Below are 14,162 nucleotides of genomic sequence, written 5' to 3'. Positions count from 1 at the left end.
ATGCCCTTCCAACTGCAACCCATCAATGGGAAACACTTATATACTCTCATTTTATTTATTATTGCCACATCAGTAACTTATGGCTATTTCGTGGCATAAAATATTACAGGATAAAAACAAATTCGTATTACACTAAAAAAGTTACTTAGACAAATATATAAAATATAAATATACAATTCACAGTTTATTCAAAGAATCAACTATAATAATAATAATAATTAAATATGATTTTTCAGTTAAATTTTTGATAATAATTTAAAACTACCTTTTTAAAAATGTCCATCAAAGTTCTCTCCCTATATAAATGTTGTCTAATGGAATTTAAACTTCTACATTCCAACAAAATATGTTTGATGGGAAGAGCAGCCTGGCAGTAATTACATTTAGGTGATTCTTCGTTAATCAGTAAATATAAATGTGTCAACCTAGAATGACCAATTTGACATCTGGTATAGACCGTCTGATCATGCCTGGTCTCAAAATTATAATCTGCTAAATGTATTTTATTTATATTTGGGTTAACATCATGTAATTTATTATTTATGCAGTTTTCCCATTCCCTTTGCCATGTTTCGTTTGTGTACAAATTGATTGTGGGTTTCATTAAATATTCTGTCAAATTCAAGATAGCCTGTTTCATACACTCTCATCTACACACAAATACTACAGACAATTTAAATTATTCAATTCACCTGTAATGCATGTCTTTGGACTATGGGGGAAACCGGAGCACCCAGAGGAAACCCACACGAACACAGGGAGAGAATGCAAACTCCACAAAGAAATGCCAACTGACGCAGCCAGGGCTAGAACCAGTAACCTTCTTGCTGTGAGGCAATCGTGCTACCCACTGTGCCATCGCGAAGCTCAATATTCATTCATTCATTCATTTTCTGGGGTCGCCACAGCGGAATGAACCACCAACTTATCCAGCATATGTTTTACGCAGCGGATGCCCTTTCAGATGCAACCCATCTCTGGGAAACATGCATACATATTCACACTCCTACACTACGGACAATTTAGCCAACCCAATTCACATGTACCGCATGTCTTTTGGACTGTGTAGGAAACCGGAGCACCCAAAGGAAAACCACGCGATGTCCATTATGTCCATTCATTTCAACTTGTTATATTGTCTATTAAGTTACAAATTGCTGCAAGTGTTTCAGTCAAGAAATACCAATTACTGCAGTAAATACTTTTTGCTTGTCTATGTAAATGACTTGATGTGTCTTAGATCATGTTTTGATGTTATATAAATCTTTTTTTTGTCAGTTTGTCTGAACATAAGTGTAACATTTTGCTGTGATGGGTGTGTATACAGGTTAAAAATACAGTAATGTTCATTTAGCATTGATTTGTAACCTCTACCGTGTATTGTTTGCTACTGAATGAACTGAAATACTACAGTATGTTGAATAAAGAGACACTTGGGATGACAAAGTTACCATGTTACTATGACCATTTATGTGAAGCTGCTTTGACACAATCTACATTGTAAAAGCGCTATACAAGTAAAGCTGAATTGAATTGAATTGAATTAAACAAACAAAACTGTGGAATTAATTATATTGTATAAGTACTTGTAACCACAATAAAGTTCCACTATGCACAGAATGTTTGTGTTTGCTGTTATTGCTTTATGGTTCCAGTTATTTTTGAACTCAAAACTGATTTAAACATTTTCGGTGGAAATCATGAACGTCTGTTTCTGCCTCAGGGTAAAATGTATTTAATTTTGGATCTTGTGGGATATTGTGACAAATAATAATAACAATCAAAAATGTATAGCTGCAAGCAGCAATAATGGGGCCAAGCAGTCCAAAGGCCATGAGCAGCAAACTCTACAGAAAGCAGATCAAGTGAAACAGTGATTTCTGAATAAAAGTGTAGTTTACGCATTCATTCATTTTCTTTCAGCTGTCCTTCCCTTTATTCATCAGGGGTTGCCACAGCGGAATGAACCACCAACTTATCAAGCATATGTTTTACACAGTGAATGCCCAAGCCAGTACTGAGAAACACCCATATAATCTCATTCACACACACATACACTACAGCCAATTTAGCTTATTCAATTCACCTATAGCGCATGTCTTTGGACTGTGTGGGAAACCAGAGCACCCAGAGGAAACCCACGCTAACACAGGAGGAACATGGAAACTCCACACAAAATGCTAACTGGCCCAGCCGGGACTTGAACTAGCGACCATCTTGCTGTGAGGTGACAGCGCTAAACACTGCACCACTGTGCCACCCCATAGCAGAAGCTATTAGCATTTTTCTACTTTTCTTTATAAGAAAATTAGAATAGGCTCCTGAGGGCGATGTAGACCTTCATTTCGGTTTGACAGTCCAATCCTTGAGTAATAAGGTTTGACACTTGACACCCTGGACCTGGTTTGATACTTCAATAATGCTCTGGGGGGGCACTGGCCTCTAGAATTTAGCTCCTATCCTTAAATACACTTGAACAAGCTAACCAAGCCTTCAGACTTAATACAAACTTCCAGGAAAGTGTGCTGGAACTGGTTAGAATAACATCTGCAGGAGGATGCCACCCCTAAAAGCATGTCTTAAATTATGAGACAAAAGAAATAATAATATTAAGTAAATAAAAAAATATTGCAAAAGTCTTCAGTGTGAGAGTGACACCTAGTGGTTGCTCTTTAATATAAGCAGTAAAATACAGGTGAGTCACGCCTGACATTGGTGTTTTGCACACGTCACTTCTAGACCAGGAACCAAATTCAGCTCCTCATTTCAAAGAAAACGAAAGTGTAGATAAGACATTGTGTTTCTTTCTTGCTGCCAGTACACAGTAAAATGGCAGAAAGCAGTATTTTAGTAGATCAGTTCAACTGTCCGATTTGTCTGGATCTCCTGAAGGAGCCAGTGACCATCCCCTGCGGACACAGTTACTGTATGAGCTGCATTACTGACTGCTGGAATCAAGATGAGCAGAGGAGAGTTTACAGCTGCCCTCAGTGCAGACAGACCTTCACTCCAAGACCTGCTTTAAACAAGAATGTGGTGTTTGCTGAAATGGTGGAGAAACTGAAGATGACAAAAGTCCAAAAAGTTGATCCTGTTCCCAGTTATGCTGGACCTGGAGATGTGGAGTGTGATGTTTGTACTGGAATAAAATATAAAGCCATCAAGTCGTGTCTGCTGTGTCTGGAATCTTACTGTCAGACTCACTTTGAGCGTCATGAGGATTTTCACTCAGGTAAACGACACAAGATAACTGATGCCACAGGACGAATCCAGGAGATGATCTGCCCTAAACATGATAAACTGCTGGAGGTTTACTGTCGGACTGACCAGAAGTGTATATGCTTACTGTGTACGATGGATGAACACAAAAATCATGACACTGTATCTTCTTCATCTGAGAGAACAAGGAAACAGGTAGAGAATGAAATGATGTAAATTATGTGCATTAATGTACAGCAACACTAACATTATCATTCTATAAAATAAAAATTTATTAAATAAAAATTTAAAGTATTCAACAAATCTGAAAACTTTTCTTAAAATCTTAAAAGTGCCAAAGCTGCTCTACATTTTCTCTTTACACTGTTTATTCACATTTATTCAACAGAAACATTTGAAAGACACACAGAGAAATCTGCAGCAGAAAATCCAGGAGCGAGAGAAGAAGATTCAGGAGCTGTACGAGTCTGTGAAAACTCACAAGGTCAGTAATAAAATGTGAAAAAAACATCTTTATAGTTTCCTGCTGGTCTGATTGTCTGTATTCTCCAACAGAGCTCTGCACAGACAGCAGTGGAGGACAGTGAGAGGATCTTTACTGAACTCATCCAGTCCATTGAGAGAAGACGATCTGAGGTCACACAGATGATCAGAGATCGAGAAAAGACTGAAGTGAGTCGAGCTGAAGGACTCTTGAAGAAACTGGAGCAGGAGATTGAAGATCTGAAGAGGAGAAACACTGAGCTGGAGCAGCTTTCACACACTGATGATCACATACATTTCCTACAGGTAACTGAGATGAAAAGTAAAGTATACAGTATAGAAGTAAAAGTATTTTATAAATGAGAGGTCAAGACACAGATCTGATTCCCATTAAAAAGGAAATGAATGTGAAACAAGTCACTAAAAACTCAAATTCAAATCTAGGCTATGAGGATGCTGTAATGATGTCTTGTTGTCTTTGGTATTGTTTTCTATTTTTCTCTCTAGAGATTCCAGTCTCTCTCTAAACCCTTGGAATCTACAGATTTATCCAGCACTGCTGTCAGTTCTGACTTTCGTTATGAAGACGTGAGCAAATCTGTCTCTCAGCTGAAAATAACATTAGAGCAGATCTGTACAGAGGAGATACAAAACATACATGGACAAGGTAAAGTCACCAATTTTTACAGCAACAAAAAACAAATATGACATAAATATAAGGCAAGGAAGGATTGCAACAAACACATACACATATAAATTTCATGTATAGCACAGAATGTCTATAATACTATTTATACAACTATAATATGGAGATAAATAGTTTTTAGTAAATAACATGTTTTCTCTCTATTGCTGTTTCTCTAATAATGTTTGTTTTCACATCAACAAAAATCAACTTCTCAGCACTTGAAACCAAGACCAGGAAGACCTTCCAACAGTGTAAGAATTTTTTTTTCACAAAATTAGTAATAAATTACAAATTAAATTAAATAAAAGTCACTAAATTATTATTCTGTATTCTGTATTTAATTGCCCTTCACACTAATTTTACAGGTTAGCATTGAAACATTAATTGGCAAAAATGAGCAAACAAAATGGCTATGCTGTACTTAATCTTTGTCAGATTTCCAGCAGTTCTCTCTGGATCGAAACACAGCACATCAGCGCATCTGTCTGACTGAGGACAACACAGTGGCGACTTGCACTGATACAGTCCAGCGGTATCCTGATCATCCTGACAGATTTGACAAATTTAATGGTGTGTTGTGTAGAGAGAGTGTGAACGGACGCTGCTACTGGGAGGTGGAGTTGAGTGGGAATGAGAACCTGTATGGAGTGGGTGTGGCGGTCTCTTATAAGAGCATCAATGGGAAGGTGAACACAACTGCAAGTGGATTTGGATATAATGATCAGTCCTGGAGATTGTTCTGCTCCAAGTCCCGTTACTCATTCTGGTACAATAACAAACAGACTCAACTCTCTGTAGTTTCCATCTCCTCCAGAATAGGAGTGTATGTTGATCACAGAGCAGGATTTCTGTCCTTCTTCAGCATCTCTGACACAACAATGAGCCTCATCCACAGAGTCCAGACCACATTCACTCAACCGCTCTATCCTGGGTTTTGGATAGATTCAGGCTCAAGAATCAAACTTTGTCAAGTTTAATCCTGACAAATCTTCGGATTATCACATGAATCTTACGCTTGTGTAAGAGTGGGTCAGACTAAGCAGAACAAATGTAATGCACTAATCACTGTAATAAAGTAGCAGCACAAGTCACATTATACATGTAAATTTGATCAAACCAGTATCTTCTTCCATCAGTGAAAATCCTGGCCATAGTAAATGGTATAGGACTTCACATGACGGTGTATGAGTGACAACTAAAAAACATTTGTTGAAATGTTGCATCATGATTAGGAGTGTGGAAATGTCCCTACAATGGCAGAGCAGTGTGCAAAAAGTTAAAAGATTAATTAATGATCTTCTCACGAACAGAAACCAGGATGTATGTAGACTTCTCAGATTTAGTTTTTTTTACTGATTATGCATTTCTAATAAAGATTATAAAGCCTGAGATTGTGGAAAATGCAGCCTAGTTTGTTTTTTTATTTTACAAAAGCAAATTTGTTGTAACTGTATGCATGCACAAATAAAAACAGACTGATGATAGAGTAAATGACTTTAAATAATGTCATTAGGCAAATGAATAAAATAAAAGAGTAAAGACGCTGGTGTCTTTGTTGACGTTGTGTGGTCGAGAAGGTTCTATCTTGATCATTGCATATTTGTAAGAATTCAGTGATTTTGATTACTATCCCTGCACAACCACAGGGGTGTGCTATATTAAAATAAGGTCATTTCTCATTTCCAATTTAGTTTCCAATGACACTATTATGTCTTTTACAAAGAAACAGTTGCTTTAGAACTTCAAATGTTTTCATAAATATCAAAACATTAAAGGGAAGCTAAAGCTCCAACACTATTCTTTAAAACATCACAATGTCCTTTCCTGCAATATCTGAGTATATATTCTGTGCAAAATTCTTTATAGATATCCAGTCCTTTGTAACGGTGGTCACACACACACACACAAAAAAATATAATAAAATAATATGTACACCTAAGCAATCCAAACAGTATTATATGTAACAGTATATATATATACACTAAAAACGAAAAAAAATAAATTAAAAAAAAAAAATAAATAAAAATAAATAAATAAATAAATAAATAAATAAATAAAAATCCTAATCACTGAGGTGAGACTCGAATCTGGGTCGGCAGCATTGTAACGCATCGTGCTGACCACTGGACCACAATGGCACTATCATGTTAGTGCTGTTTGCGGTCAAATGATAGTTCCCTCATCATTAACCTGCAGGCTGCATTTTGCTCACGAGGCTGCAAGAAAATAAACAAAAAGACCGGAGCTGCGGCAAAAAAATGAATAAAAAAAGTGAGGCTATGGTCAAATAAATAAATAAATGAAAAAATGTTCAAGACTCCTGATTGTTCAAGCAGCTACAGGGACACCGGGAATTCTCCCGGTTCTCGGTTCTCCCGATTAGCCAATCCGGGCCAGCTCTCCAATGTACATTGATGCTTAGGCTTCACCAACAGCCATGCAGAAAATAGATAAATAAAATCCACCCTGTACACATCTGTTTGGAGCACATCTTTTTAGCCAGCATTATGAATGGTTGCATGGCAGCGGAGGTGAAGTTTCAAGTGCAGCTTTTATTTGAAGTTTGACCAGCAGGTAGGGGTCAAACAGGAGCAAACAGAAGCATAAGGGTAATTTTAAAAAATAATCCAAGAGACGGGCAATAGGTCAAGTGCAAATGATCTGCAGCTGTGTGCCAGTGTCCAGATCAATATCAGCTGTAGCAGGTTGACTGTTGCAATGCATTGTGGTAATTGTTGTCCAGGTGAATAGCAGTGGTGACGTGTGGATGGATGGACTGCCCTCTAGTGATTCTGGTGGGCACTCCAGCTGATAACCATAACAGTTTATGCTTTACTTTTGCCTACAGAAGCAGCTGATATCCCCATTTCTTTTAGCTATTTAACTTAATCTTTCATAACATGTTCTGAGACAAACTAGCAAAATTAGATCTTTAGGGACTCTTGCGATATCCAACTGGCAGACAGATTCCACTTAAAGGTGCCATATAGTGCATTGCCATATAGTTGCCTTATTATATCTTTTTTTGTGGGCATCAGAGAGGCACTATGACTATGCGGACCCCCAAAAGCTTCTTTGAAACTTGGGATGCCTGGTGTGTGTGTGTGTGTGTGTTTGTGTGTGTGTGTGTGTGTGTGTGTGTGTTTGTGTGTGTGTGTGTGTGTGTGTATGTTTGTGTGTGTGTGTGCTTTCACTTCTCACTCGTGCACTAGGATCTGTCAAAAGCAGAGGACCAATTTCGAGTACGGGTACTTGACTACTCAATAAATTAGTCAAGAATAAACTTGAATAAATGGCTATGCTGTACTTAGTCTTTTTCAGCTTTCCAGCAGCTCTCTCTGGATCAAAACACAGCACATCAACGCATCTGTCTGACTGAGGACAACACAGTGACGACTTGCACTGGTACAGTCCAGCAATCTACGTGTATTTGTTGCCTCATAAGTGGCACATTTCACAACATAAAAATTAGCTAATTAATTGTATTAACAAAAAAATAAAAAATAAATAAACAATTAAACTAACCTTATGCCTCTGGGTGGTGCTGAATCCATTTAGAATCCATATATATCCCGCATTTTTGTGTTCTGACAAGCTGCCTGTAAACAGATGACTGGCTGAATTGCATTTGGTGGGGTCCTTGATGATTACAGTAGCTCCTCACTGTCTGGACATGGTGCAGCTGGCTGAATTTCATGCGTCTCCTGTTTTTGAAAAAAGAATCCCAAATAAAATTGTAAGTTTAATATAAGCTTGGTTAAACTTCAAAATAAGGAAACATTCTTTGTTTTGGCAGCCAAACACTTGATAAATCATGCAGGTCTGGCTGATGTAGAGCATAAACTTAAGTTGGCTAGACTATTGTTATTGTTATAAACAATTGCTGCAGTTTTCTTAAATGAATACTGCAGTGTTAGTTAACTAAAGTGCAGTTTTTTGAACACGAATAAAACTGCATTAATAAGTATATTGCTGTATTACTGCATTACAACTGAAGTACTACTAGAGTACAACTGCCATAACGCTATTGCAATACAACTGAAGCACTTCTACAATACAACTGCAACTGCAGTGCAACTATTACTTTGCCTGCTCGGTGGACAATGGTTTCCAAATGAGGTTTCAGTACTTTAGTTGTATTGCTGAAGCACTACCACAATATATTGTATTGCACTTTTCAGAAGCATAACTAACTACAGAAATACATTTACAATACTACAATACATAATAAAAACTAAAGAGCACTTTTAATACTTATGTACCCAAGTGCAATACATTATATAACATATCATTATACTGCCTCTCTCAGTTTATTTAATGTTACTTCATGTGTCCTGCAGATTTTGGCGCTGTTGAACTTCATTGCATTGTAGTTAAACTGTGTTTATACATCATTATACTGCAGTTAATGCAGTTGCATTGAATTTTGCCACAGTTACCCTTGTGGCTACTGCTGTTGTACTGTTCAGTTTACTGCAGTTATATTTTACTATTTGTTTTTGCAAATAAACTCTTAAAATTTTAATTAAAAATTACTCTAAACATCCCTGAAAAAGTACAAATATTCTTGTTGAAAAAAACCCTTTGGAACAAAAGTGCAGTACAGTTCTTACCACACCGTTGGCATATTAGACTACAGCAGCACAAGTGCATTAAACATGGCGTTTACTTGTTTTTACTCCAGTTTACTGCACCTTATACTGCTGTTGAACTTTATTGTACTGTATTTGAACTGTGTTTATACTTTGTACCTAATTGCACTTAAATTTTATAAATAAAAATATATTAAATTACATTTATTATCTGTTTTTGTCCTGTCTCTGTAATTCTGTTGCACTGTAAAAGCTCTGTCATGAAAACAAATTCCTCGTATGTGTGAACATACCTGGCAATAAAGCTCTTTCTGATTCCGATCTTACTGCAGTTATACATGTATTGCTTTTGTACTGCAGTTTTACCTCAGTTTACTGCAGTTATTTTTTTGTAAGGGGATGCAAATGTTGAGGGTGTGCTAATTAATAGACTTACTAATTAAACTGGGAATGAGAAAAACAAGATGCTTGATGCTTATGGTATGGTCATTTGTGGTCACATACAGAATTATTCAACAACAAAAAAAAATGTATATCCAGATTTTTATTATATGGCACCTTTTATCATAAGTGCCTGAAGCATAACTTGAATGTCTTTTAAAGAGTTTATAAATGCAGTGAACCTCCCACATTTCCACTGTTTAGCATCTTTCTATGAATGATTATTGGGGAAAAAAATCAACTACAGGACAACTTTATCTTTCCAGTTAAGTATGCACTATATTTACTTATGATTTACCTTGCATTGTGTAAAATTATTACAATGTTTACATGCTTTGGATTATTATATAAAGGTGGTCAAAGCTTCTTATACTCCATCATACTGGCTTTAGTGTAAGACTGACATCTAGTGGATGATTTTTATTTATTTATTGTTATCAGTAACAGTTGAGTCACGCCATACTTGTTTTGCACACGTCTCTACAACACAGGAAGCTATTTCAGCTCGCACTGAGAAGAAAACGAAACTTCAGCTTCCCTGTGTTTGTTTCTGTCTGTAAGAAAATGGCAGAAGCCAGTATTTCTGTGGCTCGGAATCAATTCAGCTGTTCAGTGTGTCTAGATCTCCTGAAGGAGCCAGTGACCATCCCCTGCGGACACAGTTACTGTATGAACTGCATTACTGACTGCTGGAATCAAGATGAGCAGAGGAGAGTTTACAGCTGCCCTCAGTGCAGACAGACCTTCACTCCAAGACCTGCTTTAGGTAAAAACACCATGCTGGCTGAAGTGGTGGAGAAAGTGAAGATGACAAAAGTCCAAAAAGTTGATTCTGCACCCAGTTATGCTGGACCTGGAGATGTGGAGTGTGATGTTTGTACTGGGAGAAAATACAAAGCCATCAAGTCGTGTCTGCTGTGTCTGGAATCTTACTGCCAGACTCACTTTGAGCGCCATGAGGAGTTTCACTCAGGTAAACGACACAAGATAACTGATGCCAGCGGACGAATCCAGGAGATGATCTGCCTAAAACATGATAAACTGCTGGAGGTTTACTGTCGCACTGACCAGAAGTGTATATGCTTACTGTGTACGATGGATGAACATAAAAATCATGACACTGTATCTTCTTCATCTGAGAGAACGGAGAAACAGGTAGAGAATGAAATGATGTAAATTATGTGCATTAATGTACAGCAACACTAACATTATCATTCTATAAAAATGAAAATCGATTAAATAAAAATTTAAAGTATTCAACAAATCTGAAAACTTTTCTTAAAATCTTAAAAGTGCCAAAGCTGCTCTACATTTTCTCTTTACACTGTTTATTCTCATTTATTTAACAGAAACATTTGAAAGACACACAGAGAAATCTGCAGCAGAAAATCCAGGAGAGAGAGAAGAAGATTCAGGAGCTAAACGAGTCTGTGAAAACTCACAAGGTCAGTAATAAAATGTGAAAAAAGCATCTTAATAGTTTCCTGCTGGTCTGATTGTCTGTATTCTCCAACAGAGCTCTGCACAGACAGCAGTGGAGGACAGTGAGAGGATCTTTACTGAACTCATCCAGTCCATTGAGAGAAGACGATCTGAGGTCACACAGATGATCAGAGATCAAGAAAAGACTGAAGTGAGTCGAGCTGAAGGACTCTTGAAGAAACTGGAGCAGGAGATTGAAGATATGAAGAGGAGAAACACTGAGCTGGAGCAGCTTTCACACACTGATGATCACATACATTTCCTACAGGTAACGGAGATGAAAAGTAAAGTATACAGTATAGAAGTAAAAGTATTTTATAAATGAGAAGTCAAGACACAGAACTGATTCCCATTAAAAAGCAAATGAATGTGAAACAAGTCACTAAAAACTCAAAATCAAATCTAGGCTATGAGGATGCTGTAATGATGTCTTGTTGTCTTTGGTATTGTTTTCTATTTTTCTCTCTAGAGATTCCAGTCTCTCTCTAAACCCTTGGAATCTACAGATTTATCCAGCACTGCTGTCAGTTCTGACTTTCGTTATGAAGACGTGAGCAAATCTGTCTCTCAGCTGAAAATAACATTAGAGCAGATCTGTACAGAGAAGATACAAAACATACATGGACAAGGTAAAGTCACCAATTTTTACAGCAACAAAAAACAAATATGACATAAATATAAGGCAAGGAAGGATTGCAACAAACAAATACACACTGTGTTCACAGGGAAACGTCATGTATAGAAAATAATATCTATAATACTATAGTATATATACAACTATAATATAAAGAGAGATAGTTATTAAATAACATGTATTGTATGTTTTCGTTGTTGCTGTTACACTAATATTGCCTGTTTGTTTCTACAGCCACAAAAATTAACTTCTCAGAACTTCTGAGCACTTCTCAGACTGAACCTAAGACCAGCAAGGACTTCCAACATTGTAAGCCATGTAAAAATCACAAAATTTATAATAATGAATTAAATAAAATTATTCATCTTTAGTGTCCAGTATTCAGTATTTGTCTGATACTGCTGCAGTTTCCCTTCATATCAAATTTAACACATTAACATTATAACACTTGTGCAAAAATGGGCAAACTAAATGGCTGTAGGGGCAGCACGGTGGCGCAGGGTGTAGCACAATCGCCTCACAGCAAGAGCCCCGGCTGGGTCAGGTGGCATTTCTGTGTGGAGTTTGCATGTTCTCCCCATGTTGGCGTTGGTATCCTCCAGGTGCTCTGGTTTCCCCCACAGTCCAAAGACATGCAGTACAGGTGAATTGGGTAAGCTAAATCGTCCATAGTGTATGAGAAGTTATTGAGTGTGTATGGATGTTTCCCAGTGATGGGTTGCAGTTGAAAGGGCATTTGCTGTGTAAAACATATACTTGATAAGTTGGCGGCTCATTCCGAGGTGGTGAATAAAGGGACGAAGCCAAAAAAAATGAATGAATAAATGGCTATGCTGTACTTTGTCAGATTTCCAGCAGTTCTCTCTGGATCGAAACACAGCACATCAGCGCATCTGTCTGACTGAGGACAACACAGTGACGACTTACACTGAGACAGTCCAGCGGTATCCTGATCATCTTGACATATTTGACGAATTTAATGAGTGGAATTGAGTGGGAATGAGAGCCTGTATGGAGTGGGTGTGGCCATCTCTTATAAGAGCATCAGCAGGAATAGAGACTGGACTACAAGTAGATTTGGATGTAATAATCAGTCCTGGAGATTGTTCTGCTCTAAGTCCTGTTACATATTCTGGCACATTAACAAACAGACTCAACTCCCTGCATCTTCCATCTCCTCCAGAATAGGAGTGTATGTTGATCACAGAGCAGGAGTTCTGTCCTTCTTCAGCATCTCTGACACAACAATGAGCCTCATCCACAGAGTCCAGACCACATTCACTCAACTGCTCTATCCTGGGTTTTGGATAAATGAAGGCTCAAGAGTCAAACTTTGTCATATTTAAATCATGAAAAATGTTCAGATTATCACATGAATCTTTATGTTTGTGTAGAACAAATGTGACGCACTAATCACTATATTAGAGTAACAGGAAATATCACATTATATGTGTAAATTTGATAAACTCAGTATCTTCTTCTGTCAATAAAAATATTGGCTGTTATAAATGGACTAGGACTTTACATGATGGGATATGAGTGACAGGCAAAGAAACCAATCACATTTGTTGAAATGTTGCATCATGATTAGGGTTGTGGAAATGTCCTCACAATCACAGACCAGTGTGCTTAAAAGTAAATGATTAATTCACAAACACAGGAAATCAAGTGATAATGTATGGAGATTTCTCAGATTCTCTTCTTTTTTTTCTGATGATGCATTTCTAAACGAAGATCACGGAGACTGAGATTGTGGAAAATGCAGCCTAGTTTGTTTTATTTATTTTACAAAAGCATTTCCTGTAAATGTATTTATCCACAAATAAAACAGACTCTCAGTTTTGATTGAAGTCTCACATGTATTTATGACGTAAAAGAACTTTAAACAGTGTAATTAGAAAAAATAATAAAATAAATCACTAAGGACGCTGGTGCGTTTGTTGACCTCATGTGGTTGAAAAGGTTATGTGGTGAAGATTGTATACTTGTAAGAATTCAATGATTAATCAGTTTTGATTACTATCCACCCACAACCTTGGGTGTGCAAGCCGAGCAAATCAGTCAATCAAAAATGCCTTAGAAGACATTTCCACTAAAACACTCAAATATTGAATCAGAACAGTATTACTTGCCAAATACAATGATGTGCAGGATTTACAGAAAAAAAAAGAATAAAATGCACCCTGTAAACATCTGTTTGGAGCATACCTTTTTGACAGCATTATGAAAGGCTGCATGGTAGCAAGGGTGAAGTTCCAAGTGCAGCTTTTATTTGAAGAATGATCAGCAGGCAGGGGTCAAACAGGCAAAACAGAAGCATAAAGCTAATCCTCAGAGAATAATCCAAGAGACAGGTCGAGGGAAGACAAGGCAAGGCAATCTTTATTTATAGAACACAATTATACACAACCCTAGTTGATCCAAAGATCAAAATAAAATAAAATAAATAATAAAACACTGGTATTAAAAAATATAAGAAAAGGAAATATATTTGTACATACGTATTACTAAAATACAGTTAAGAAATAACATGCATGCATCCCTCAAAGGCAAGAAAGTAAAAATACCTCTTTAAATTAAATTTAAACGCATCAAATGAAGGAGAAATCCTGAGGGAGGCTAT

General features: G+C 37.0%; 1 protein-coding gene and 1 pseudogene across 1 annotated transcript; both read left to right on the top strand.

The window, feature by feature from the left end:
- The first annotated feature begins 1,394 nt into the window (after positions 1 to 1,394).
- Positions 1,395 to 5,877, top strand: ftr19 (finTRIM family, member 19). Its single transcript, XM_073930324.1, has 6 exons — positions 1,395 to 3,414; positions 3,608 to 3,703; positions 3,775 to 4,008; positions 4,210 to 4,369; positions 4,606 to 4,641; positions 4,826 to 5,877. Exons 1-6 carry the CDS (start codon positions 2,830 to 2,832, stop codon positions 5,365 to 5,367), a joined length of 1,653 nt encoding a protein of 550 aa, XP_073786425.1. The 5' UTR covers positions 1,395 to 2,829; the 3' UTR covers positions 5,368 to 5,877.
- A 4,002-nt stretch (positions 5,878 to 9,879) lies between these two features.
- LOC141378821 (E3 ubiquitin/ISG15 ligase TRIM25-like) lies at positions 9,880 to 13,384 on the top strand (annotated as a pseudogene).
- The last annotated feature ends 778 nt before the right edge of the window (positions 13,385 to 14,162 follow it).

The sequence above is a fragment of the Danio rerio genome, chromosome 2 (genome assembly GCF_049306965.1).
Source record: "Danio rerio strain Tuebingen ecotype United States chromosome 2, GRCz12tu, whole genome shotgun sequence".
In the NCBI taxonomy this organism is placed as follows: Eukaryota; Metazoa; Chordata; class Actinopteri; order Cypriniformes; family Danionidae; genus Danio; species Danio rerio.
The sequence above is the reverse complement of the archived record's forward strand: the minus strand, read 5'-3'. Positions and strand labels throughout refer to the sequence as shown.

Coding starts and splice junctions, on each gene's coding strand:
- ftr19 (XM_073930324.1), top strand. CDS start 2,830: ATGGCAGAAAGCAGTATTTTAGTAGATCAGTTCAACTGTCCGATTTGT. Junction 3,415..3,607: donor CTGAGAGAACAAGGAAACAG/GTAGAGAATGAA, acceptor TTTATTCAACAG/AAACATTTGAAAGACACACA. Junction 3,704..3,774: donor AGTCTGTGAAAACTCACAAG/GTCAGTAATAAA, acceptor ATTCTCCAACAG/AGCTCTGCACAGACAGCAGT.